We start from the raw sequence: 27799 nt of genomic DNA, 5'->3' as shown, positions 1-27799 counted from the left end.
TCGGGCTGTACGTGTGTTGAACGCGGAGGTGTCGTCCGTTCGGCACCAGGATCTCCGGTGATTTGGATCACGACGAGTACGACTCCTTCAACCCCATTCTCTTGAACGCTTCCGCTTAGCGATCTACAAGGGTATGTAGATGCACTCCCCTCTCTCTCGTTGCTAGTCTCTCCATAGATAGATCTTGGTGACTCGTAGGAAAATTTTGAATTTCTGCTACTTTCCCCAACACCTCTAAGCTCTAACCAAATACTAGTAGCTTATATTGGCAGTTTTCTAGGGAGTACTCTTTTCTGAAAGAAGCACCAATCTATTTTTCTTTATTTGCACACTGTGTCACAACTTTGACCCAAAGGTCCAGAGCTATTTTAGGGTGATTGGCATAGTACTCGGAGACTGATTGTAAGCATGATTTTCATTAGCTGTCACACTGATTGTAAGCATGAGCAGGTGGAAGATTAGGTTAGTGCGAAGCTTACCTTAAACCCTACCGCCGCCGTTGAAACGAGGCGAGCATCGAGGGAACCATGGAGAACGGCGGGGAAGCGATGTCGCGCCATCCGGCCTCCTCTTGCGGTGGGAGAACGAATACTCCTGTGGCTCCGACTGGCTCTGCACCCTCACAAACGACACACCATACTCGATCAATTCGTTATCCTCTGGGTGCTTGAGCTTCGACCTGTATGCCCACCACCTCCGCCTGACTGTCGCCTCGGGCGAATCTGTCTGCTCCATCGCCTAGAGGAGATACTCGATGAACTCGGAGGACTGTGGCGTGACTACCGCCGAGGAGTACATGTACATCGCCGCCCTCATCACCGCCGTCTCGCTCTTTCACATACATTGCCACATGGCCCTCGCCGTCCTTGAAATCTCCCACTCATTGTCAAACCAAGTAAGGATCTCCTTCAACCTGGCTAACTTTGCCTGGTCGCCGCCGGCGATGTGCCTGGTTCGCTGTTGCATCCTCTCCATAGATGTCCTTCTGAGTGGTCCGGTGCTAGCTTTGGAAGATGGGAGGAGAGACGGTGGTCTTGCAACAGAGAAGAGGGAGAGGCGAGACGGTGGTTTTGGAATGGAGATGATGGAGAGGAGAGGAGGTGGTTTTGCAATAGAGAAGAGGGAGAGGCGAGACGGTGGTTTTGGAATGGATATGATGGAGAGGAGAGGAGGTGGTTTTGCAATGGAGAAGAGGGAGAGGAGCATGCGACAGCGATTTAGGATTGGACGAGAGGCCGGCGCGCTATGACTGGAGCAAAATCAAAATCAATTTACCCTTCAATTAAGAAAGCAACCGCACATTAACTAGTCTCCCTTTTATTCTGGGTCATAATTGACCATGATTTTTGCAAATAAAATATATGTTATATGTTGCAAAAATAATATAATTTGAAAGTACATTCAGATCGAACCAAACGATGCAATTTTGGTGACATGCATTCACATTTTGCTTGTCAAATATAGTACATGGTCAAACTTTGACCCGAAATATGCAAAACAAAAAAATACTTCCAAGACCAGCGCCGCTCTTCTGCTCTTCTCCTCTTAAACCACCATCGCTCCTCTCCTGTTCCAATCTAAATCCAGTGCCGCTCCTCTCCTCTTCCATTTCAAAACCACCGCCCCTCCTCTCCTGTTCCAATCCAAAACCAGCATCGCTCCTCTCCCATTCTAATCCAAAACCAGCGCTGCTCCTCTCTTCTTCCATTCAAAAACCACCGACGGTGAGTGAAGGCGTTGTGGAGAAGTAGATCGATGGAGGAATACAACCGATACGTGAGGATCGCAGACGGCGACCCTATGAAGCTAGCTAGGATGTTGAAGATACAGTCTTCGTTTGACAACAAGGACCAACTAACGGCGACGGCGACATCCATGGCCAAATATCTACAACAGAGCGAAAAGGCGGTGATACTCCCGGAGGGAGTCGCCTGGGAGTACATAAAGCTGCTCCCCTAGGCCATGGAGCAAACATATTCACCGAATCCGGTCGTGAGGGAGCGGTGGTGGGAGTATCGATCCCAGATGGAGCATCCACCAGAGATTGAAGGATTGAGCATCTACAGGGTGCCGTTTGTGAGGGTGTCGTGCCAAAGCGAGTTGGTGGAGTCTTCGTCGACCGAACCCAACTGCAAGAGGAGAAAAGCAGTGGGCCCAATGACGCTTCCCTGCCATCCTCTCCCTCGCTGTTCACATCGTCTCACGGGGCGGCTGTCTGCCGCCAAGGAATAGGAGGGGACTGCCCCCCGAGACCAATAGTCGGGCAGGTTGTGAATTGTTAGGAGGAGCTTAGGGTTTTCAGTATTTGCAGGTTGTGAATTGTGTTTTGTGTTGTGTATTTTGAGAGTACTTTCATATATGAATGTCTTTTGAATTTCAGATTTGCAGTATTGAGCATATGAAGTATTTTATGAATTCTAGAGATCTATTTTTAGCACTTAAAAAAATGTAGTTTCATAGGAGTATAAAAGTACAGATAATGTGATTCTCAGAGAAGAAACTGCAAGTTTCAGTTTCAGATAAGAAACTACAAGTTCAGTTTCAGATAAGAAACTGCAACTTTCAGAGGCAGGGCATTTATATTAACACGGCCTTTTCAAACAGGGTTAACATCATGTTGGAAGTTTTACTCATGGTCAAAAAATGGAACTACCAGCCAGTTTACATCATGCTGATCAACATTCATGCATAGCACATCTTCATATGATGCACAGTCAAAAAGATATGCTATTTTCAAAATGCCCACAGAATGTCGAGTGTGCGAAACACAGATAAAACAAGGGACGAAGATTTGGCAAGTGTTGGACGTGGTGTGCGTAGATGACAATGGGGACCCACATGTCAATAAAGGCAGAGGCAAAAAATTGGAGATATTTTCCCTACACAGGTGGATTCGAACCCGGGCGGAACAACTGTCGGGTAGTGTCACTTGGCCAATAGGCTAGTTCAATAGTTTCGTTAATAATAAGGCACTTCCTCAGGTGGTCGGATCCCCTCTTGCACCTTTGTGCGCTCGCCGCGACGCCGCTGTCTGCCGTTGTGAACATGCTGAACAAACAAGAGGAATCTGGAGAGGACTATACATGGAGAGGCGGACAGTCGGGACCCACCAGGTCTATGGCCGTACACAAGCAAGTGCCTCATCGAAAAAATACTTCCTCCTAATGCTATACTGACGTTAGTGCCATACGGGTTTGTCAACATAGTTACATTTTTTAGGTGCTTCAACATAGTTACTATAGGAGATAAATTCACAACGAAGCCGGGGAGCTGGCAGGTATCATTTACTATCACTGGGGCAACAAGTATCAGCTGGGTTTTGGGCTGCCCCGTCTAGGCTTTCTTTTTTAACATGCGCAACCCATGACCTCGGATGAGAGGTCCATAGGCCTATTTGTATTTTCTTGAGGACCGTCATGTATCGACCGGCCTATGGACCTCCCATCCAAAGTTTTATTTTTCCTGAAACATTGGCAGCCCAATTTATGTATTTTTTTAAAGAAAACATAGCGGTTTGTTCTATTTTTTTATATAAAAATAGGAACACCTGGTCCAACTTATGTTTCCCTTCAAACTATATTATATATATCTAAATTATTTTATATGTTATTATATATTATTTTTATTGTCATCATATATTTAACAGATACTTACATATGTAAGAAAACAATATCCCACATCTTATTAACTTATAAAATAATTTCTTAACAATAAAATCCTAGATTGTTTTGGCACGAAAATCCTAGTGATTGTGTACAAAAGCTTGGTAAGATTTAAGGATGAATGTAATAATAAATCACTTATTATTTAAATATATTTATAACAAAATGCTCAGCCCCTGTTTATTTTTTGATAACATTGCTGGCCCAACATTATAATTAGAATCAGCCCTGCAAAATCGTGTATTTCGAGAAAGTGCAAATGGCTTGTAATTTTTTAGGAAAAAATAAATGGACCGCATGGACGCTACATTATTTGTTCACCCAGCCCAGCTAATGGACTGTAATTCAAAAAAAGAAGATCAAATTGACTGTAAATTCTACCCCACAAAAAAAAGACTGTAAATTCTGAAAAAATGGGTTGAATACGTGCCACATTTTTGGAGGCTGAAATGTGGGCCAATTGGTCGAAGCCAACGCAAGTCATTCTCAACTTAGTCAACAAATGATTCTGACATCGTTAGCCGTTGGATTTACATCCAACATCCGGCATCCATCTTAAATCTCTCGTCTTCTTCCTCCAGCGCCACCGGGACCACCTCCCGCCTCCTGCTGCTAGCAGCTCTGCTTAGCACGCTTCGCTGTGAAGTGCTACTCCACCATTGGCTAGGCCATCCCTCCACCCCTCCACACCTCATGTTCTTCTCCACCGACTATCGAACCACACCACACCAGAACCAGTTAACCCTCGTACACCTCTCCGTCTGCGACTCTACTCCCGCGTCTCCTCATCTCCGGTTCATTGTTGTCCGGGGCCTTGCTGTCCTCCACCACCTTAGATGCGCTCGGTGCGGCGTGGTCAACATGGTCAATGAATGACACTATCGGAGGTAGACTGTGCGTGGAGAGGCTGACAGCTGGGTCCACAGCCGCACACAAGGAAATGCCTCCTTACACTACTGGAATATGGCATTTTGCCGTCTGCCTCCTCTTTGTCGTCCGCTTCCACAAAGCGGACGGCAAAGAAAGGGTTGATGGGAAAAATTGTATTTGCCGTCAGCTGCTTCTTTGCCATCAGCCAGCTAACGGCAATGAGCTAGAAGGCAGACGACAAAGAGCAAGGTGGGCCCCACAGCGCACGGTGTGGCTAGGTCAGCCTATTTGCCGTCAGCGAAATCTTCGCCGTTAGCCTGTCGGACCTTTGCCGCTTGCTGCCGGACGGCAAAGAAAGGGCCCAGCTAACGGTCGTCTCCCCCTTCTGCTATGCGCGTCCTTTGCCGTCCGCTAGCGGACGGCAAAGAACGTGCCCCCACTAATTAGTAACGGCCGCCCCACCCCAACCCTCACTCTTTCACCCCCTCTCCACCCCGCGCCCCCACTCACCCATGCCCACACCACCGCCGGCGAGCACCGCCGCCGCCCGGACGTTGCCGCCGCCCCACCCTGCCGCAGCATGGTATGTCCATTTTGCATCATGCTTTTATATCAATATTTATTGCATTATGGGATGTTACTACACATTATATCTCAATACTTATGGCTATTCTATCTTATTTTACAAGGTTTACCATGAAGAGGGGGAATACTGGCAGCTGGAATTCTGGCTGGAAAAGGAGCAAACATTTGAAACCTATTCTGCACAGTTCTAAAAGTCCTGAAACTCCACGAAACAACTTTTTGGAATTAATAAGAATTTCTGAGCGAAAGAAATAGGCAAGGGGGCCCACACCCTGTCCAGGAGACAGGGGGCGCACCCCCCCTATAGGGCGCGCCCCCTATCTCCTGGGCCCCTCGGTGGGCCTCCGGCGTCCATCTTCTGCTATATCATCACTTTTACCCTGGAAAAAATTGTGGGCAAGCTTACGGGACGAAACTCCGCCGCCACGAGGCGGAACCTTGGCGGAATCAATCTAGGGCTCTGGCGGAGCTGTTCTGCCGGGGACACTTCCCTCCGGGAGGGGGAAATCATCACCAACGTCATCACCAACGATCCTCTCATCGGGAGGGGGTCAATCTCCATCAACATCTTCACCAGCACCATCTCCTCTCAAAACCCTAGTTCATCTCTTGTATCCAATCTTGTATCAAAACCACAAATTGGTACCTATGGGTTGCTAGTAGTGTTGATTACTCCTTGTAGTTGATGCTAATTGGTTTACTTGGTGGAAGATCATATGTTTAGATCCTTTATGCATATTATTACTCCTCTGATTATGAACATGAATATGCTTTGTGAGTAGTTACGTTTGTTCCTGAGGACATGGGTGAAGTCTTGCTATTAGTAGTCATGTGAATTTGGTATTCGTTCGATATTTTGATGAGATGTATGTTGTCTTTTCCTCTAGTGATGTTATGTGAACGTCGACTACATGACACTTCACCATTAGTTGGGCCTAGAGGAAGGCATGGGGATGTAATAAGTAGATGATGGGTTGCTAGAGTTACAGAAGCTTAAACCCTAGTTTATGTGTTGCTTCATTAGGGGCTGTTATGGATCCATATGTCTAATGCTGTGGTTAGGTTTACCTTAATACTTCTTTTGTAGTTGTGGATGCTTGCAATAGGGGTTAATCATAAGTGGGATGCTTGTCCAAGTTAGGGAAGTACTCAAGTTTCGGTCCACCCACATATCAAATTATCAAAGTACCGAACGGAATCTTATGAACGTGATGAAAACTAGCTTGACGATAATTCCCAATGTGTCCTCGGGAGCTCCTTCATTATTATTAGAAATTGTCCAGGCTTATCCTTTCCTACATAAAGGATTGGTCCACCTTGTTGCACTTTATTTACTTTATTTACTTGTTGCTTGTTACTATTTATCTTATCACAAAACTATCTATTACCTACAATTTCAGTGCTTGCAGAGAAAACCTTACTGAAAACCGCTTATCATTTCCTTCTACTCCTCGTTGGGTTCGACACTCTTACTTATCTAAAGGACTACGATAGATCCCCTACACTTGTGGGTCATCAAGACTCTTTTCTGGCGCCGTTGCCGGGGAGTGTAGCGCTTTTGGTGAGTGGAACTTGGTAAGGAAACATTTATATAGTGTGCTGAATTTTTCTGTTACTTGTCACTATGGAAACTAATCCTTTGAGGGGCTTGTTTGGGGTATCTTCACCCCAACTAGAAGAGCAAAGAGTTGCTCCTCAACCTACTGAACTTTATGAAAATATTTACTTTGAGATTCCTTCGGGTATGATAGAGAAACTGCTAGCTAATCCGTTTGGAGGAGATGGAACATTGCATCCCAATTTACACCATATCTTTGTGGATGAAGTTTGTGGATTATTTAACCCTGCAGGTATTCCCGATGATGTTGTCAAAAGAAAGGTCTTCCCTTTATCTTTGAAGGGAGATGCATTGACATGGTATAGGCTATGTGATAATACGAGATCTCGGAATTATAAGCGGTTGAAGTTGGAATTTCACCAGAAGTTCTATCCTATGCATCTTGTTCATCGTGATCATAATTACATATATAATTTCTGGCCTCGCGAAGGAGAAAGCATCGCTCAAGCTTTGGGGAGGCTTAAGTCAATGTTATATTCATGCCCCAATCATGAGCTCTCTCAGGAAATGATTATTCAGAATTTTTATGCCCGGCTTTCTCTTGATAATCGCAACCTGCTCGATACTTCCAATGTTGGTTCTTATATGCTGAAGACTATTGATTTCAAATGGGACTTATTGGAAAGAATTAAACGCAACTCTAAAGATTGGGGTTCCGACGATGGTAAGGAGTCAGGTATGACACCTAAGTTTGACTGTGTTAAATCTTTTATGGATACCGATGCTTTTCGTGGATTTAGCGCTAAGTATGGACTTGACTCTGAGATAGTAGCTACTTTTTGTGAATCTTTTGCTACTCACGCTGATCTCCCTAAAGAGAAGTGGTTTAAATATAATCCTCATGTTGAAGTGAAAGTAGTTGCACCTATTACAGTCAAAGAAAAGACTATTACCTATAGTGATCCTATTGTTCCTACTGCTTATGTTGAAAAACTTCATTTTCCTGTTAGGATAAATGATCATGCTAAATCTTCTACTGTTGTTCGTAAGAGTAATACTAGGACTTATACACCTCCTGAGCAAATTAATGTTGAACCTAGTATTGCTATGGTTAAAGATCTCTTGGATGAGGACTTAGATGGGCATGTTATTTCTTTCTTGGGCGAGACTACTAATATTGCTAGACCTGATACTAAGACACGTAGACCTGTCGTAGGCATGCCTGTTATTTCTGTTAAAATAGGAGATCATTGTTATCATGGCTTATGTGATATGGGTGCTAGTGCTAGTGCGATACCTTATGATCTTTATAAATAAATTATGCACGACATTGCACCCGTTGAATTAGAAGACATTGATGTTACTATTAAGCTTGCTAATAGGGATACCATTAAACCTATTGGGATTGTTAGAGATGTGGAAGTTTTGTGTGGGAAGGTTAAATACCCTGCTGATTTCCTTGTTCTTGGTTCCCCACAAGATGATTTTTGTCCCATTATTTTTGGTAGACCCTTCTTGAATACTGCTAGTGCTAAGATTAATTGTGAAAAGAATATTGTCACTGTTGGCATAGATGGTATGTCTCATGAGTTTAATTTCGCTAAGTTTAGTAGACAACCTCGTGAAAGGGAACCACCTAGGAAGGATGAGATTATTGGTCTTGCTTCCATTGTTGTTCCTCCAACTGATCCGTTAGAACAATATTTGCTAGACCATGAAAATGATATGTTTATGAAGGAAGAAATAGATGAAGTGTTCCTTAAACAGGAACCTATGCTGAAACAGAACCTTCGCGTTGAAATTCTTGGGGATCCCTCCACCCAAGGGTCATCCCGTGTTTGAACTCAAACCATTACCTGATAATTTTAAGTATGCTTATCTTGATGAAAAAGAAATATATCATGTTATTATTAGTGCTAACCTTTCAGAGAAAGAAGAAGAAATATTATTGAAAACTCTAAAGAAGCACCGAGCAGCTATTGGATATACTCTGGATGATCTTAAGGGCATTAGTCCCACATTATGTCAACACAAGATTTCAGTGGAGAAAGATGCCAAACCAGTTAGAGATCCTCAAAGACGATTAAATCCCAAGATGAAGGAAGTGGTAAGAAAGGAGATACTAAAGCTCCTTGAGGCAGGTATTATTTATCCCCTTGCTGATAGTGAATGGGTAAGCCATGTCCATTGTGTCCCTAAAAAGGGAGGTATTACCGTCGTTCCTAATGATAAAGATGAATTGATCCCTCAAAGAATTATTACAGGTTATAGGATGGTAATTGATTTCCGTAAGTTAAATAAAGCTACCAAGAAAGATCATTATCCTTTACCTTTTATTGATCAAATGCTAGAAAGGCTATCCAAACACACACATTTTTGCTTTCTAGATGGTTATTCTGGTTTCTCTCAGATACCTGTGTCAGCGAAGGATCAATCTAAAACTACTTTTACTTGCCCTTTTAGTACTTTTGCTTATAGACGTATGCCTTTTGGTTTATGTAATGCACCTGATACCTTTCAAAGATGCATGATGGCTAAATTTTCTGATTTTTGTGAAAAGATTTGTGAGGTATTCATGGATGACTTCTCCGTCTATGGATCCTCTTTTGATGATTGTTTGAGCAACCTTGATCGAGTTTTGCAAATATGCAAAGACACTAGTCTCGTCCTGAATTGGGAAAAGTGTCACTCTATGGTTAATGAAGGCATTGTCTTGGGGCACAAGATCTCCGAGAGAGGTATTGAAGTTGATAAAGCCAAAGTTTATGCTATTGAAAACATGCCATGTCCCAAGGACATAAAAGGTATAAGAAGTTTCCTAGGTCATGCCGGTTTTTATAGGAGGTTCATTAAGGACTTTATTAAAATCTCTAGGCCTCTGACTAATTTATTGCAAAAATATATTCCTTTAGTCTTTGATGATGATTGTGTAGAAGCGTTTGAAGTGCTTAAGAAAGCTTTGATCACTACACCTACTGTTCAGCCACTTGATTGGAATTTACCTTTTGAAATTATGTGTGATGCTAGTGATTATGCTGTAGGTGCTGTTTTAGGGCAAAGAGTTGATAAGAAATTGAATGTTATCCAGTATGCTAGTAAGACTCTTGATACTGCCCAGAGAAATTATGCTACTACTGAAAAAGAGTTCTTAGCAGTTGTGTTTGCATGTGATAAGTTCAGACCTTATCTTGTTGATTCCAAAGTTACTATTCACACTGATCATGCTGCTATGAAATATCTTATGGAAAAGAAAGATGCTAAGCCTAGACTCATTAGATGGGTTCTCTTGCTCCAAGAATTTGACTTGCATATTATTGATAGAAAGGGAGCTGAGAACCCCGTTGCAGATAACTTGTCTAGGCTAGAGAATGTTCTTGATGACCCACTGCCTATTAATGATAGCTTTCCTGATGAACAATTAGCGGTCATCAATGCTTCTCGTACTGCTCCTTGGTATGCTGATTATGCTAATTACATTGTTGCTAAATATTTACCGCCTAGTTTCACATACCAGCAAAAGAGAAAGTTCTTTTATGATTTAAGACATTACTTCTGGGATGATCCACACGTTTATAAAGAAGGAGTACATGGTGTTATTAGACATTGTGTGCCGAGCATGAATAGGAACAGATTCTACGTAAGTGTCACTCTGAATCTTATGGAGGACACCACGCTGGAGATAGAACTGCACACAAGGTACTACAATCTAGTTTTTATTGGCCTACTCTCTTCAAAGATGCTCGTAAGTTTGTCTTATCTTGTGATGAATGTCAAAGAATAGGTAACATTAGTAGACGTCAAGAAATGCCTATGAATTATTCTCTTGTTATTGGACCGTTTGATGTTTCGGGCTTTGATTATATGGGACCTTTTCCTGCCTCTAATGGTTATACACACATTTTAGTTGCTGTTGATTATGTTACTAAGTGTGTAGAAGCTATTCCAACTAGTAGTGCTGATCATAACACTTCTATTAAAATGCTTAAAGAAGTTATTTTTCTGAGGTTTGGAGTCCCTAGATATCTTATGACTGGTGGTGGTTCACATTTCATTCATGGTGCTTTCAGTAAGATGCTTGCTAAGTATGATGTCAATCATAGAATAGCATCTCCTTACCATCCGCAGTCTAGTGGTCAAGTAGAGTTGAGCAATAGAGAGCTCAAATTAATTTTGCAAAAGACTGTAAATAGATCTAGAAAGAATTGGTCCAAAAAACTTGATGATGCATTATTGGCCTATAGAACTACATACAAAAATCCTATGGGTATGTCTCCCTATAAGATGGTTTATGGAAAAGCGTATCATTTACCCCTTGAACTTGAACATAAAGCATATTGGGCTATTAAAGAGCTCAATTATGACTACAAGCTTGCCGGTGAGAAGAGGTTATTTGATATTAGCTCACTTGATGAGTGGAGAACCCAAACCTATGAGAATGCCAAGCTTTTCAAAGAAAAAGTCAAACGCTGGCATGATAAAAGGATACAAAAGCGTGAGTTTAACGTAGCAGATTATGTGTTATTATTCAACTCCCGTTTAAGATTTTTTGCAGGAAAACTTCTCTCAAAATGGGAAGGTCCCTACGTTATCGAGGAGGTCTATTGTTCTGGTGCCATAAAAATCAACAACTTTGAAGGCACAAATCCAAGGGTGGTAAACAGTCAAAGAATTAAACACTATATTTCAGGTAATCCTATCAATGTTGAAACTAATATTATTGGAACCATAACCCCCTCAGGAATACATAAGGGACACTTTCCAGAACGTTCGAGACTCCGAAAAGGCATAGGTATGTGGTACGGTAAGTAAACCGACTCCAAAACAACTTCAATGGCAATTTTTATCAGTTTTGGAATATTTAAGAATTTTAGGAAGAAAGAAGTAGTCTGAAAGGGACACGAGGCTCCCAGGAGAGTGGAGGCTGCCCCCCCCCCCTCCTGTAGGGCGCGCCCCCTGTCTCGTGGACACCTCGTGTGCCTCCCGGACTCCGTTTTCTTGCACGTTATGTATTTTGGTCGGTAAAAATTCATTATATGTACTCCCGAAGGTTTTGACCATCGTATCACGCAAATATCCTCTGTTTTCTTTCGAGCTGTTTGCGTTGCAGATTTAAAGCGCCATGACTTCACCCACCTCCAACAAGGGAGACAAGGATGCTTAGCTTTTGAAGATAGAGCTGAAAAGGGAAGAACCAGAAGAGATCAACAAGGATGAAGGGATCAAGGAAGCCATGGAGGTTCAAGCTCCGGTGGTGAAAGAAGAAGATATCCCTCAACCTTTACCTAACATCTTTACTCCAACAGAGATTGAAACTTTCAAGATGATTGAGTTAGCTCGCATACATAACAAGTATCTCACAAAGGAGAATATTCTGTTGAAGGATCATATTGCTGGGCTTAAGGGCATTATTCGCAAGTTGGAGGAACTTTTACGCTCAATGTGCGATTATCCACCGTCATCATCATCACCTCCGAGGAAATAATCACTTGGGTATGGGCACCCCCCTTGGCAACTGCCAAGCTTGGGGGAGGTGCCCCGGTATCGTATCACCATCACACTCCTATCTTTACCATTTTATTTAGTCCGATCCTTTTAGTAGTATCTTGTTCTAGAAGTTTTGATATCAAGTAGTTTGAGTTTTGCTTTGTGATCTCTTTATGTAATCGAGTCCGTTAGCTATCTATAATAAAGATTAGTGTTGAGTCAAGGGCTTTCGCTTTGTTGCTATGATTTGTAGAAAGGATAAAAAGAATAAAAGAGTTTATATTGATCTTGTGGATAGTAATAACTTCACACGTAGAAAGTATGAGGCATAAAGGTTGTTGAGAGTTGATGAACGTAGTTTTGGTCATCGTTGCAATTAATAGGAAGTAATAAGGGAAGAGAGGTTCACATATAAATACACTATCTTGGACATCTTTTATGATTGTGAGCACTCATTAAGTATGACATGCTAAAAGAGTTGACGATGGACAAGGAAGACAACGTAATAGTTTATGTTTTCTCACATCTCAGTTAAAGTATGTTGTCGTTGACCTTCCAAACATGTTGAGCTTGCCTTTCCCCCTCATGCTAGCCAAATTCCCAGCACCAAGTAGAGATACTACTTGTGCTTCCAAATACCCTTAAACCCAGTTTTGCCATGAGAGTCCACCATATCTACCTATGGATTGAGTAAGATCCTTCAAGTAAGTTGTCATCGGTGCAAGCAATAAAAATTGCTCCTTAAATATGCATGACTTATTAGTGCGGAGAAAATAAGCTTTATACGATCTTGTTATGGAAGCAATAAAAGTGACGGACTGCATAATAAAGGTCCATAGATTTTGTGTATCGAACCCTAAAAGCGCATGACAACCTCTGCTTCCCTCTGCGGAGGGCCTATCTTTTACTTCATGTTCTTACTTTATGCTTTTATTTTGTGCTTGAGTCAAGGTGATCTCCACCTTTCCCTTTTTCATTTTATCCTTTGGCAAGCTCTTCGTGTTTGAAAGATCGTGATATACATATCCAATTGGATGTTCGTTAGCATGGGCTATTATTGTTGACATCACCTAAAGGTGAATACGTTGGGAGGCAACACAATAAGCCCCTATCTTTCTCAGTGTCCGTCTAAAACTCCATAACCACAAGTATTGCATGAGTGTTAGCAATTGTAGAAGATTATATGATAGTTGAGTATGTGGACTTGCTGAAAAGCTCTATTGTTGACTCTTTCTGATGTTATGATAAATTGCGATTGCTTCAATGACTGAGATTATAGTTTGTTAGTTCTTAATGAAGTTTGTGAACCATACTTGATATTGTGAATTGATTGTTACTTGAGCATAAGAAATTATATGATGGAATTTATACATGTTGTTGTTATAAGAATGATCATGATGCCCTCATGTCCGTATTTTATTTTTATCGACACCTCTATCTCTAAACATGTGGACATATTTTTCGATTTCGGCTTCTACTTGAGGACAAGCAAGGTCTAAGCTTGGGGGAGTTGATACGTCCATTTTGCATCATCCTTTTATATCAATATTTATTGCATTATGGGTTGTTACTACACATTATATCTCAATACTTATGGCTATTCTCTCTTATTTTACAAGGTTTACCATGAAGAGGGGGAATGCCGGCAGCTGGAATTCTGGATGGAAAAGGAGCAAACGTTGGAAACCTATTCTGCACAGTTCTAAAATTCATGAAACTCCATGAAACAACTTTTTGGAATTAATAAGAATTTCTAAGCGAAAGAAATAGGCCAGGGGGCCCACACCCTGTCCAGGAGACAAGGGCGTCCCCCCCTATAGGGCGCGCCCCCTATCTCCTGGGCCCCTCGGTGGGCCTCCGGCGTCCATCTTCTGCTATATCATCACTTTTACCCTGGAAAAAATTGTGGGCAAGCTTACGGGACGAAACTCCGCCGCCACGAGGCGGAACCTTGGCGGAATCAATCTAGGGCTCTGGCGGAGCTGTTCTGTCGGGGACACTCCCCTCCGGGAGAGGGAAATCATCACCAACGTCATCACCAACGATCCTCTCATCGGGAGGGGGTCAATCTCCATCAACATTTTCACCAGCACCATCTCCTCTCAAAACCCTAGTTCATCTCTTGTATCCAATCTTGTATCAAAACCACAAATTGGTACCTGTGGGTTGCTAGTAGTGTTGATTACTCCTTGTAGTTGATGCTAATTGGTTTACTTGGTGGAAGATCATATGTTTAGATCCTTTATGCATATTATTACTCCTCTGATTATGAACATGAATATGCTTTGTGAGTAGTTACGTGTGTTCCTGAGGACATGGGTGAAGTCTTGCTATTAGTAGTCATGTGAATTTGGTATTCGTTCGATATTTTGATGAGATGTATGTTGTCTTTTCCTGTAGTGGTGTTATGTGAACGTCGACTACATGACACTTCACCATTATTTGGGCCTAGAGGAAGGCATGGGGAAGTAATAAGTAGATGATGGGTTGCTAGAGTGACAGAAGCTTAAACCCTAGTTTATGCGTTGCTTCGTTAGGGGCTGTTATGGATCCATATGTCTAATGTTGTGGTTAGGTTTACCTTAATACTCACTACAAGAAATATGTCAACTAGTGACCTTCTGTCAGTGACCCTGGAAGAATTGGTCATAGATCTATGACCATTTCAGACCAATTGGTCAAAAGCTGTTCAGGGGGCTCCAAACCCTAAACCATTGCGACCATTTTGGTCAGAAAGGTCGTAATTTCCTTACACGAAATGGTCACAAAGCAAACAGTGCTAGTCCGCTGCCTTATTTCTAGTTGTTAATGACCAATATAGATGGTCATAGCCTTGTAGATTGTGGTGGGTTGTGATGACTAGGCGCCATCTCATCAGTTTTGCCTATGTGTCATGTCCATGTGGCAGCTTTTGCCCTAGGTTGTGAAGCAACCTATATTTCTATTATTCCAAAAATTCCCAAAAAATTCTCATAAATGTTTTGGATCATATCTTCATCAAATATGTCAAAAACATTCCTTGCCTAGTTCAAAAATAATTCGAAAAAATTCATTTTCCTATTCTGGTCAAAGCAGCACTTTGTGAAGGAAGTACCACTTTGGCATGTCTAAATGGTATCCATTTTCTACAGTGCTTTCCTATGCCCAAATAACCATCCTCCACCAAATGCCAGCTCAATCCATTCATTATTTTGAGCCAGCTTCAACATTCGTATTTATGTCCAGTGTGGTACTTTGTAAAGCAAGTACCACCTAGGCTCCTTCTTTTGAGGTGACAATTTATGAAGACGGTCTTCTTAGTAACTGGTTATCCTCAGCCAAAACTCACGCCCATTAGCCATATGTATTTCCCGTACCGCAAATCAAACACTTGGCTGCTTATTCATGTTTGAGTATCGATCGGTCTCCTCATGAGAATCTTATGTTGTGATTTTCTTCCTACCACATACCTGGGGAGTGCCCAACCCACTAGACATGCCTAGGCCGCCCAGAACACATGGCAACGCCACGGTCACGCGGTGACCACGCGGCGGGCATGCGAGCTTACGCGCTCTAGAGTTGGGGCCCTCGGCCACCATCCAAACCTCGATGTCTCGCCATCAAACCATGTATTTCAGATTAAATAGATACTTATTTACCTAGAAATGATTTTTGGAAAAAATAAAGAGCAAACTATGAGGCAGCTGCAGTTCAAATTTAACCCGCTTCCACCTGAATCGACGGGAATTTGTCTTTTTCACCAGAGGTGGATCAAAATTTTTGACACCCAACCATTTTGTCAATTGTGCATTAAATATGGCCTAGTATTTTATAAAATTGATTTGGTCTAATTTTGCAACAAATATATGGTAGGTCCTTCACAAAAAAAACTCATTTCAGGCACTTAGAAAATGGAAAATGGTTTTTTCGTCCAAAGAAAATAAAAACTTCCTTAGGCAACATTGTTTGCCATTCCAATATGCACCCTTGTGCACAATATGAGATCATTTGAACAAACCATGCCATGAATGTGGCCATAAGATTGATCATTTGGCTTGAAAGCCATGAATCTTCACACTTGATAGCTCATTTCTAAGAACATTTTTTTAAAATAATTACCGTATTACAAGTTTATTATTTTTCCTGGAAACTTGGACACATATAATGACACAATGCGAAGGTTTTCCAATTTTTTTGATTTTTTTTGAATTTTTTATGCCCATTTCAAAATGCGGTCAAAACGATGGGCTTGACCGTTCCTAGCTAGTTGTTGAATCTTGGAAAACTTTTGATGTTTCTCTGATTAAATAGATACTTATGTACCTAGAAATGTTTTTTTGGAAAAAATAAAGAGCAAACTATGAGGGAGCTACAGTTCAAATTTGACCCGTTTCCAACTAAATCGACGACAATTTGTCTTTTTCACCAGAGGTGGATCAAAACTTTTTTCACCCAACCATTTGGTCAATTGTGCATATATATATGGCCTAGTATTATATAAAATTGATTTGGTCCATTTTTGCAACAATTATTTGGTAGTTCCTTCACAAAAAACCCTCCTTTTGGGCACTCGAAAAATGAAAAATGAATTTTCCGTGCAAAGAAAATGAAAACTTTCTTAGGCAACATTGTTTGGAATTCCAAGATGCACCCTTGTGCACAATATGAGATCATTTGAACAAACTATGCCATGAATGTGGCCATAAGATTGGTCATTTGGCTTGAAAGCCATGAATCTTCTTGCATGATAGCTCATTTCTGAGAACACTTTTTTAAAATAATTACCATATTACAAGTTTATTATTTTTCCTGGAAACTTGGTCACATATAATGACACAATGCGAAGGTTTCCAATTTTTTGATTTTTTTTTGAATTTTTTATGCCCGTTTCAAAATGCGGTCAAAACCGCGGGCTTGACCGTTCTTAGCTAGTGGTTGAATCTTGGAATTTTTATGGTGTTTCTATGATTATGTACCTAGAAATTATTTTTGGAAATAATAAAGATCAAACTATGAGGCAGCTACAGTTCAAATTTGACCCGTTTCCAACTGAATCGGCGGAAATTTGTCTTTTTCACCAGAGGTGGATCAAAACTTTTTTCACCCAAAATTTGGTCAATTCTGCATTATATATGGCCTCGTATTTTATAAAAATGATTTGGTCCATTTTTGCAACACTTATTTGGTAGGTCCTTCACAAAAAAACCTCCTTTTGGGCACTCGGAAAATGAAAAATGAATTTTCCGTGCAAAGAAAATAAAAACTTCCTTAGGCAACATTGTTTGCCATTCCAATATGCAACCTTGTGCACAATATGAGATCATTTGAACAAAGTATGCCATGAATGTGGCCATAAGATTGATCATTTGGCTTGAAAGCCATGAATCTTCACGCATGATAGCTCATTTCTGAGAACACTTTTTTAAAATAATTATCGTATTACAAGTTTATTATTTTTCCTGGAAACTTGGTCACATATAATGACACAAATGCGAAGGTTTTCCAATTTTTTGAATTTTTTATGCCCGTTTCAAAATGCGGTCAAAACAGCGGGCTTGACCGTTCCTAGCTAGTGGTTGAATCTTGGAATTTTTTTGGTGTTTCTATGATTAAATAGATACTTATGTACCTAGAAATGATTTTTGGAAAAAATAAAGAGCAAACTATGAGGCAGCTACAGTTCAAATTTGACCCACTTCCAGCTGAATCGGCGGAAATTTGTCTTTTTCACGAGAGGTGGATCCAAACTTTTTACACACAAACATTTAGTCAATGTGCATTAAATATGTGCTAGTATTTTAGAAAAATTATTTGGTCCAATTTTACAACAAATATTGATAGGTTCTTCACAAAAAACCTCCTTTTGGGCACTCGAAAAATGGAAAATGATTTTTTCGTCCAAAGAAAATGAAAACTTCCTTTGGCAATATTGTTGGAATTCCAAGATGCACCCTTGTGCACAATATGAGATTCCTAGCTAGTGGTTGAATCTTGGAATTTTTTTGGTGTTTCTCTGATTAAATAGATACTTATGTACCTAGAAATAATTTTTGGAAAAAATAAAGAGCAACGTACAAGGCAGCTACAGTTCAATTTTGACCCGCTTCCAGCTGAATCGGCGAATATTTATCTTTTTCACGAGAGGTGGATAAAAGCTTTGAACACTCAACCATTTGGTCAGTTATGCATTATATATGGCCTATTATTTTAAAAAATTGATTTAGTACAATTTTACAACAAATATATAGCATGTCCTTCAAAAAACTCATTTTGGACACTTTAAAAATGGAAAATGATTTAAACAAAACTAATTTCTCCTAACTCTTTTAAAAGATATTTGTCTTATTTTGATTCGTCATTATTCCAGAAAACTAAGGTCAAATTTGATGGCACATGAGAAGGTATTTTATTTTTCTATTTATTTTTCAGATCATAAAATAGGCAATATGATTTAGCTCCTTACTTTTAGTCGATTATGACCAATTTAGATGGTCAAAATGTAGTACTTGTATACTACATTCTGATTGGTCCAGAAGCATCTCACGCGGATCGTGCCTAATCACCGTCGGATGCTCCTTGATCCAACGGCCCGCCTGTCTCACCCACGTCGCCCAACCCACAACGCGCACTCCTCCCACGCACCCAACCCAACCCAACCCCTCGTGCCCTCCTCTCTCTCTCTCTCTCTAACCCCAGCGCTCCACTCCTCCCTGTCCGCCGCCACCATACCTGGCCAAACGGGCCGGCCCGGCCCATTGTAATCGTGCCTGGCCCGGCACGGCCCGCCAGGGCACGATTACTATACGGGCCGTGCCGTGCCGGCCCGCGTGCTGCGCCCCCAGGCCCAGGCACGACCCAGTTAGTAAACGGGCCGGCACGTTGGCCCGTTTAGCACTGTGGGCCGCATATTTTCAGCCTGTTATTTGCCCCATTGAGCGTTTTTTAGCCTATTTTTATATATTGGGCCATATATAGATGTATAAAAAAAATAAAAAAAACGTAATCGGGGCGTGCCGTGCCGGCCAGCGTGCCCAGCCTCCAGGCCAGGCACGGCCCAGGGCGTGCCGCGTGCCGGGCCCGGCCCGTTTAGACCGTGCCGTGCCTGGCCCAAGGCGGGCCGTGCCGCGCGTGCTCACGGGCCGGCCCGAAAAAATCGGCCCATTTGGCCAGCTATAGCCGCCACCTCCGGCGCCCTCTGTCCGCCGCCACCTCCGGCGCCCTTTGTCCGGTGAGATCCATATGGATCGATCCCCTCCAACCCTCCGACTCCACGACTCCTCCTCCTCCTCCTCTCTGGATCGACCCAATCCCGGCCACCTCCACGCCGAGCCGAGCGACACTCCCCACTCCCAGACGAAACCCTAGCCTGAGACCCCTTCCTCGATGGCCAACCCCTCCATGGCGGCAGGCGGCAGGGTGCCGTTGGCGGAGGGGGTCCGCGCTGTCGGGGCCCAGATCCGCAACCGCATCCGCATCTTCGTATTCTCTCTCTTGCCGGCTCCGACAGAGAGACAAACTTCCAAATCTCTCTCGCTGCGGGCGGGCGGGCGGGGATGGAGAGCCCCACATCGGCGGCATCGCGGGTGGACTTCTACGGCTTCCTCGACCGCATGCGCCGCCCGGAGGCCGCCGGCCTCTTCCGCTCCATTAAGAGGTCAGTCCCTCCCTCCCCGCCCCCCTGCGTGGATCTGATCTAAAACCGGGAGCTTTACCCCGCAGCTTCCTCACCTCCATCTCCCTCGACGAGCCCAGCGCCGAGGCGGACGACGCCAGGGTCCAGGCCTTCTTCGCGGAGATGGAGGCGGCCATCCGGGGGCACCCGCTCTGGGCCGACGCCACCCACCAGGAAATCGACCACACGCTCGAGGTCTCAGAATCAATTTCCTGTCATAAATTTTATTTTCGGGCTCCTCGCGTTGAACGCCTCTGCTTGATTTGCCCCTGCGTGCCGAGCAGGGCCTCGAGAAGTACATCATGACCAAGCTGTTCGACCGCACTTTCGCAGGCTCGCCGGAGGACGCGGCCGCCGACGCCGAGGTCTCAGGACAAGATCGGCCTCTTGCAGCGCTTTGTCAGGCCCCATCACCTCGACATACCCAAGGTCCTCAACAACGAGGCTGCAGCTGTTTGCTGTTGATGGCAGCACCCGTCCAGACACTTGGTCAGTTTCAGTTTTGCAAATCCGACGCTGAGCCTTTTTGCTTGCTAATAATAGTAGGCTGATCCACTTTACTGTATTAGGACTGTATACTACTCGTTCCTTAAATGTATCAGGCTTCCTAATTTGAGTGCTACCGTCCCTTTTTGGTCTGGTACTACTGCATTTGTGCTACATCTATATGTATGATGAGGCTTATCTTACAGCTTAGGAGGGGAACCATTGCAGATCGTGGGGCAAAGGGGATTGGAGTCGGGCCTGCCAGGGAACAGCTCTAGATCCTCTTTGTCGTTGAACTTTTGTTTCCTCTTGTCCGAGATGTGCATGTCTTTGGCTCATGTGTGGATAGTGATTTATCAATGAGCTCGAGACCATAACAGTGTAGACTGGCGCTGGTTTTGTTTAATCTGGACGGTGTTGTGTTTAAGACTGTTAGTCCAGGGTCTGTGTAGTTGTAGAATGGAGCTATTACGAGGTCAAATTTATACTCTCTGTATGCTGATCAGTTTGTTACTTAATGTTTGTGCAGTATCGGCGACAACAAGAAGGCCTGGAAGACCGGACACTGCAGATATGTGCAGTCGCTGCCAAGCTTTGTGATATTGTTAGTCTACCAGATAATTTCTGATATTGCCTTTTGGTGATAACAGGGCACTGAAGATAAAGCTTACAGAAAGAAAAAAAGATCTTGAGGTGGCCTTTCTTCGGCATGATGTTAATATACTGATGTTAACATATGCATCTACTGTACTCCTGTGCATGATGTTAATAAACTGATGGACTGAACAGGGTACCATCTCTTTGTTATACTCTTCTGAATATTGCTTCCATAACTGGAATTATTTCAAGTGCAGCAGTAGTGTAGCAAGTGCAGCAGTAGTGCACTGCTCTTGTTAGCAAGTGCGGCAGCAGTAGTATAGGAGTAGTAGTGGAGGAGTATGAATACAAAAATGATCATACAAATGGCCATGTTCTCACATACTCCTGGATTTCATTTACATCAACTTCTCAAGAGAGGAGTACTCCTTTTTAGTATTCTTAGTTTAAAGTAAATTAAATGAAAGGAGTACTCCTTTTCAGCAGTCTCATTTTAAAGTAAATGAAAGGAGTACAAATGCATTTACAAATAAAGTAAATGAAAGGAGTACAAATGCATTTACAAAAATATGGATTAATTTCACATATCCTCCTTTGCAAACATATGGATTAATTTTCAGTAGTCTCATTTTAAAGTAAATGAAAGCACACACACACACACCTACTGTAGCAGTAGTACTCTTTTTTTTGTGAATTTAACTAAAACATTTTGCTTGCTTTCTTGCTGGAGTACTTGAACTGAAACCTTTTACTGTTAATTAAAAATAAATGAAACTTCTTCTTTTCTCTTCTTCTCTCTTCTTTGTGTTAATTAAAATTATCTGAAACATTTTTTGTTAATTAACTGAAACCATTTTACTGGAGGACTTGCAGGTAGTAGTGCTTGCTGTTTGGTTTAATTTTCTGCTTGCTGTTTGGTTTAATTTTCTGCATTGTAGGAGTAGTGTAGTGCACTGCTCTTGTTAGCAAGTGCAGCAGCAGTAGTGTAGGAGTATTCTTGCTCTCTTCTCTGCCCTCCATATGAAACAAGCAGCAGCAGCAACAACAGTAGTGTATGATTATTAGTGCTTCCCTTTCACTCCAATTCCAGAAACAAATGAAACCAAATGAAACTTTTTCTTTAATTGAAACTTTTGTACTGCTGCTTTTGCAAATCAAATTGATGCTGCTGCTGCTGCTGCTTCTCAGTTTGGTTAGTGCTCCCTTGGTTGGCTAAACATATCAGTTTGTTTGATTTGGAGCATTAGATGCTCTCCATCGACGACCGGGACCCCATGCCTAAGCTGTTGATTGCCTAATTTCATTCATCGTCTCCAGAATATATTCATTTGATTGCCTACTACATCTCCACTTAAATTCATAATGCTACTGTTTAGATTTTTTTCAATTGGACTGACTATATATCTCTTGTTAAAATTGTGGTCTTGATCTTTTATTAAACCTGAGACATCATGCATAACTAGCTCTTCCTGCTACTAGTGTTTCCTGTCAAGTAGTGTTTGCTTGGTGACAGGATGCTGTTTTTTCCTTCCAAGTATAATGCTCCTTTCATGTAGTGATGATACTACATCTCGTTTATGCCTCTTCCAGAAAATGTGCTGCACCTACAGTAATCAATCTAACTTATCCATTTTATTTTATAGGCCTTCGAGTACAAGAGGCTGTTGCTTGACTATAACAGCGAGCACGACCAACAAGTTCCGCCAGCGCGAGGCAAGCGACTGAGGTGGTTGCTGCTGTGATCGAGGTGGCTGCTGCTGCACAATAGTTTTAGTTGATGTTGCCACCATGTTTTGGTGTCTTTGTATTTGTTTCTGATTGTATGTACACTTGATGGATCGTGCAGATGTGCTGTTGTGAGTTTCATAGAGTGATTTTTGGATTTGATCACTTATCCATTTTATTTTATAGGCCTTCGAGTACAAGAGGCTGTTGCTTGACTATAACAGCGAGCACGACCTACAAGTTCCGCCAGCGCGAGGCAAGCGACCGAGGTGGTTGCTGCTGTGATCGAGGTGGCTGCTGCTGCACAATAGTTTTAGTTGATGTTGCCACCATGTTTTGGTGTCTTTGTATTTGTTTCTGATTGTATGTACACTTGATGGATTGTGCAGATGTGCTGTTGTGAGTTTCATAGAGTGATTTTTGGATTTGATCATTTAGTTGCGAGAATTATTGATCGTTGCTGTTGAAATGTGTAAAATTGAAATCTATGAATGAAAAAGGCTGAATGTTCGTTTATTGGATCGAATAATATTTGGGCTCTAAAAAGGCTATGGCCCAAACAATAGTGGACTGAAATATTGTGCATTTATGAAAAACAAAAATAAAAGGCTGAATGAAACGGAATGCAAAATGGCCTAGGCCCAGAAAATAAAAAGGCCGAATGTAGGGCTTGGCCCATGAACCTGACAAAAATTGACAGAAAAAATACAAATAAGTTCAATTATTGGGCTCGGCCCATGTAAAACACCAAATTGGACCGGGCTGAATCTTATCAATGACCTTTTCAATTGGTCGTAGTTTTGCCACGTCAGATTGCCACGTCGGATCCGACATGGCCTGAGCAGACAGCCAGTGACCAAAATAAAAGGTCATGGGTTCAACGACCTTCTGTTTTGGTCGTAAACGTTTACGACCTTCTCACAGAGAAGGTCGCTATAGTCAATTTACGACTGCCAGCTTTTGACCTTCTATTTTTGGTCACAAAAAGGTCGCAAATGAAAAATCACGACCTTTCAGTGACCAATAGTGGTGGTCATAAGTTGACATATTTCTTGTAGTGACTTCTTTTGTAGTTGTGGATGCTTGCAATAGGGGTTAATCATAAGTGGGATGCTTGTCCAAGTTAGGGAAGTACCCAAGTTCCGGTCCACCCACATATCAAATTATCAAAGTACCGAACGCGAATCTTATGAACGTGATGAAAACTAGCTTGACGATAATTCCCAATGTGTCCTCGGGAGCTCCTTCATTATTATTAGAAATTGTCCAGAATTATCCTTTGCTACATAAAGGACTGGGCCACCTTGCTGCACTTTATTTACTTTATTTACTTGTTGCTCGTTACTATTTATCTTATCACAAAACTATCTATTACCTACAATTTGAGTGCTTGCAGAGAAAGCCTTACTGAAAACCGCTTACCATTTCCTTCTGCTCCTCGTTGGGTTCCACACTCTTACTGATCAAAAGGACTACGATAGATCCCCTACACTTGTGGGTCATCACAGCACCACCCCGCCACCCCGCTGCAGCACTACCCCGCGCCCCCTCCGCCCGGCCATCTCCGCCCCGCCACCGCGCGGACGCTGCCGCCACCCCACCCCGCGGCAGCACCACCCCACCGCCCCGGAGCCTACGGCCCCGTCGCTACCACCGCCCGGCGCCCCCTCCGCCCAGCCGGCGCCACCCCATCGCCCCGGAGCTGCGTCCCCGTCACCACCACCACCCGGCCAGTGCCCCTCCGATCCGTCGGCGAGCAACTCCACCGCCCGGCGCCCCTGGGCCCTGCCGGCCTGCCGCAGGCCTCCCACCCCTGCCGCATGTGAACCCCGGTCGCACCCCTCTTCTCCTCCTTTTTTTGTTTTTTTTGTTCTTTAGTTTAGATTACTTTTAGTCTAGTTTTAGATTTAGTTTAGTTTAGATTACTTTTAGTTTGGTTTTATATTTAGTTTAGTTTAGATTACTTTTAGTTTGGTCTTAGGTTTAGTTTAGTTTTAGGTTTATGTTTAGTAATGAAAAAAACTAAGAATAATTAGAAGAAGAGGAGGAGAAGAAGAATAGCTAGGTTTAGGTGTAGTTTTTTCCTGTTTTGTTTTAGGTTAATTAGTGCTAGGTTTAAGAAGAGGAAAAAGAAGAAGAAGATCCTAAATAGCAAGTATCGTCGGTGCGAGATACATGTGGCCGTCGATGTCGAACACTACATCCATGTCCCACAAGTGATGCCTACGCCCGGCGTCCCAAAGCAACGCTGAGCGCCGGCTTCACTTGTGGTATGTGGATCTAGTGTTGAACGCCGAGCGCCACATGTATCTCGCACCGATGATACTTGCTATTTAGGGTTAATTAGGGGGTTCCTCGATGTCGATGGTACCCTAAGTAGTAAGTATCATTAGTGCAAGGTACATGTGGCCGTCGGTGTCGAATACTACATCCACGTCCCACAAGTGACACAGGTGTCCTGCGTCCAGTAGCAATAGTTCTCGGTGTCGATGGCAGTCGAACACCATTGCAAATTTGTCTGGCAGCCTCAGAGATGACGATTGAAAGCTAAGTGTTGAAACTTGAAACACCCAAACTAACTCAAGTCGGTTTGGTTGTTTGAAAATTTCAAAACTTGGCTTTAATCCTCATCGCAGAGGCTGCCAGACAAATTCGCCAAGGTCTTCAACCGTCATCGGCCACCAGAACTATTGTTGCGGGACGCCGGGTGTCGGCTTCACTTGTGGGATATGTGGATGTAGTGTTCAGCGCCGACGGCCTCATGTACCTTGCACCCATGGTAGTTGCTATTTATTTTACCCGGGGACGAGCGGGTTAGAGGGTTCCTTGGTGTCGATGGTACCGTAAATAGCAAGTATCGTTAGTGCAGGGTACATGTGGCCGTCGGTGTCGAATACTTGCTATGTTACTCATCTTTCGATTTAAATATGCAGTTATTTCGTCGTTGCGAGGGTCTAGTGTTCGACGAGCTCTACCCCTGCGTTCGTTGGTGAGAACAAATGACATCTCCTCCCCCCCTTCATTTGCTCTGTTCCGGTCTTCGTGCCGATGAAACTTGCTAGCTAGGTGTCAATCATCAGTATGCGTAACCACTATGCGTCTCCTGTTCGAAAGGGTTACATCTATAAATATGCATGCATTTGCATATTTATAATCGTGATTCTTTCGAATTGTCCAATGTTATCCATGGACAGCCCGAGTATGTGTAGATTGGGTTCGTTTTCCCATATGCTCAGCTCCGGATCTGATGCAGATTTATGAACTTCAATTCTATGGTGATAACCCACCAAACATCATATCTTCAGATGTTATTGGTTCCAGCCCAGGGAGACTGGAAGGACTCATGAACATATAGGGCTAGTCGAAATCAAACAAAGAACCCATTTGGATGTTCTTGATGTCTATATTACAGCTCAACAGGCAACCCAAGTTTTCTATCTACCATGGGCGTGTCAAAGTGCTCCAAATCTCAGTGGTTGGGATGTCGTTTATGAAGTGCCTCCATGTGTTAGACCACCTCCCCACAATGAAGAGGATCATGAATGTCACGTTAACCAAGACACATATGACGAAGGAGAATTCTTCCAAGAAACACGTCTTGCCAAAAAACGTTTCAAGAAACGCTCTACTCCACCCCAGAACATTGAAGTAGACAACGATAGTGAATTCGACCCTGAGCCAGAACAACAAGAGCCGGAAGAAGAAGAAGTTACTGCTGCAGATGACCTGTCAATGCTTGAATGATTACGTAAAGGTGGCCTTCCACATGATGATGCATTTATTAATGATGATGATGAGCACGCCATTACCGATAGTGATGGTGATGATGCATTTATTAATGATGATGATGAGCACGTCATTACCGATAGTGATTCTTAGGTATTCAAATTTTTATGTTGTACTTTGTATGATTTATATAGGTGGTATGTATAATTTTCTTACTTTGTATGATTGTTTCTTATACATAGTGCCATGGTCTTGATTTCTGTCCCCATCGGCCCTCGCCCGCTTTATGATTCGAATGTGGTAAATTCTTTTTCATAACTATTTTTTGCATTTCGCATTTATGACAATTATGGCCATCAAGTTGACATAGAGATATTTTAATCTAGGAGGTATGTGAACCAGAATTTGAAACCGACCCTCTTGTCGAGAAGTTAAATTTAGTTGAAAAAGAAAATGAGTATTTGAAAGAAAAAATTCAAAGAATTGAAGAAGAGAAGATGACATTGAAGTTGTATGTTGTCGATGTCATCGATGATCACATGATGAAGATGAATGCAATGCGCTTGAAGATGGATGCAATGCGCCTGAAGCTTAAGAAGATTAGAAAATATGCCATTGATAATGAGGCTTGGTATCATTATGCCATTGGCTCAATTGTTACCTTAGTTGCGATCTTCATCATATTTGTTGTGATGAGGGTAAGTTTTCTCTAATGTTTTGCTTTACAAATGGATACTTAGCTTATTTTCCTCCTAAATGGCATAATTACCTAAGTTACATAAAAATGAGCTATACTTGCTTATTCAGTTCATTTATGACATACTTAGCATACTTAGGTCAAAAATGGCATGATAATCTTTGTTACCTCCAAAATGATATAGACTTAGCTTATTTTCCTCGAAAATGACATAATAACCTTACTAAGCTTCAAAATGACCTATTTACCTAGCTTAGCTCTAAAATGACCTACACTTAGCATTTTTACCTAGCTTAGCAATAAAATGACATTTTTACTTACCTTACTTAGAAGAAGAAGAAGATAAAGAAGAGGAGAGGAGAAAAAGAAAGAGAAGAAAAAATGTTGTTCTTCTTGTTCTTCTTGTTCTTCTTCTTGTTCTTGTTCTTGTTCTTGTTGTTCTTCTTCTTCTTGTTCTTGTTCTTCTTGTTCTTCTTCTTCTTCTAGCTAGTCTTCTTCTTCTCCTTACTTTCTTCTTCGAACTTTCTTCTTTCCCTATTTGCAGATTTGCTTTAGATGAGGAAGCTTGCGTCGACGGAGTCTACTCTTCTCTTTATGCTTCCTTTTTGTTTTGATTTTGTAGGATGAACAATGTGAAACTTGCTACCTATATATGCATGTATGGATGAAACCATTGTATGCTTGTTGTTGGATATGTTGGCTAGCTATATATGTTGCATATGGACTTTTGATTTGCTATGTACATGTGTTGGATGATC

At 42.3% G+C, this 27799-nt stretch overlaps 1 protein-coding gene across 5 annotated transcripts; it reads left to right on the top strand.

Annotated features, from left to right (window-relative positions):
- Positions 1-19352: 19352 nt before the first annotated feature.
- Positions 19353-23139, top strand: LOC119325400 (vacuolar protein sorting-associated protein 9A-like). Of its 5 annotated transcripts, none has more exons than XR_005157502.1 (6): positions 19353-19792; positions 19858-20005; positions 20095-20299; positions 20826-21086; positions 22537-22640; positions 22805-23139. XR_005157502.1 is itself a non-coding variant. In XM_037599154.1 (6 exons), the coding sequence occupies exons 1-5, from the start codon at positions 19692-19694 to the stop codon at positions 20952-20954; spliced, it is 504 nt and encodes a 167-aa protein (XP_037455051.1). In that variant the 5' UTR covers positions 19353-19691; the 3' UTR covers positions 20955-20989; positions 22537-22783. The 5 variants fall into 5 exon arrangements, 2 of the variants coding, with proteins under 2 accessions (XP_037455051.1, XP_037455050.1); XR_005157503.1 differs by lacking the exon at positions 22805-23139 and having other exon boundaries at positions 20826-20867; positions 20947-21086; positions 22537-22783; XM_037599154.1 differs by lacking the exon at positions 22805-23139 and having other exon boundaries at positions 20826-20867; positions 20947-20989; positions 22537-22783.
- Positions 23140-27799: the final 4660 nt, after the last annotated feature.

Source organism: Triticum dicoccoides, chromosome 6B (assembly GCF_002162155.2).
Source record: "Triticum dicoccoides isolate Atlit2015 ecotype Zavitan chromosome 6B, WEW_v2.0, whole genome shotgun sequence".
In the NCBI taxonomy this organism is placed as follows: Eukaryota; Viridiplantae; Streptophyta; class Magnoliopsida; order Poales; family Poaceae; genus Triticum; species Triticum dicoccoides.
This window is presented reverse-complemented; position numbering and strand designations above follow the sequence as displayed.

Excerpts from the sequence above, each read along its gene's own strand:
- LOC119325400 (XM_037599153.1), top strand. The coding sequence starts at position 19,692 with ATGGAGAGCCCCACATCGGCGGCATCGCGGGTGGACTTCTACGGCTTC. Across the intron at positions 19,793-19,857 it reads CTCTTCCGCTCCATTAAGAG|CTTCCTCACCTCCATCTCCC; the intron begins GTCAGTCCCTCC and ends TTTACCCCGCAG. Across the intron at positions 20,300-20,825 it reads AGCACCCGTCCAGACACTTG|TATCGGCGACAACAAGAAGG; the intron begins GTCAGTTTCAGT and ends ATGTTTGTGCAG.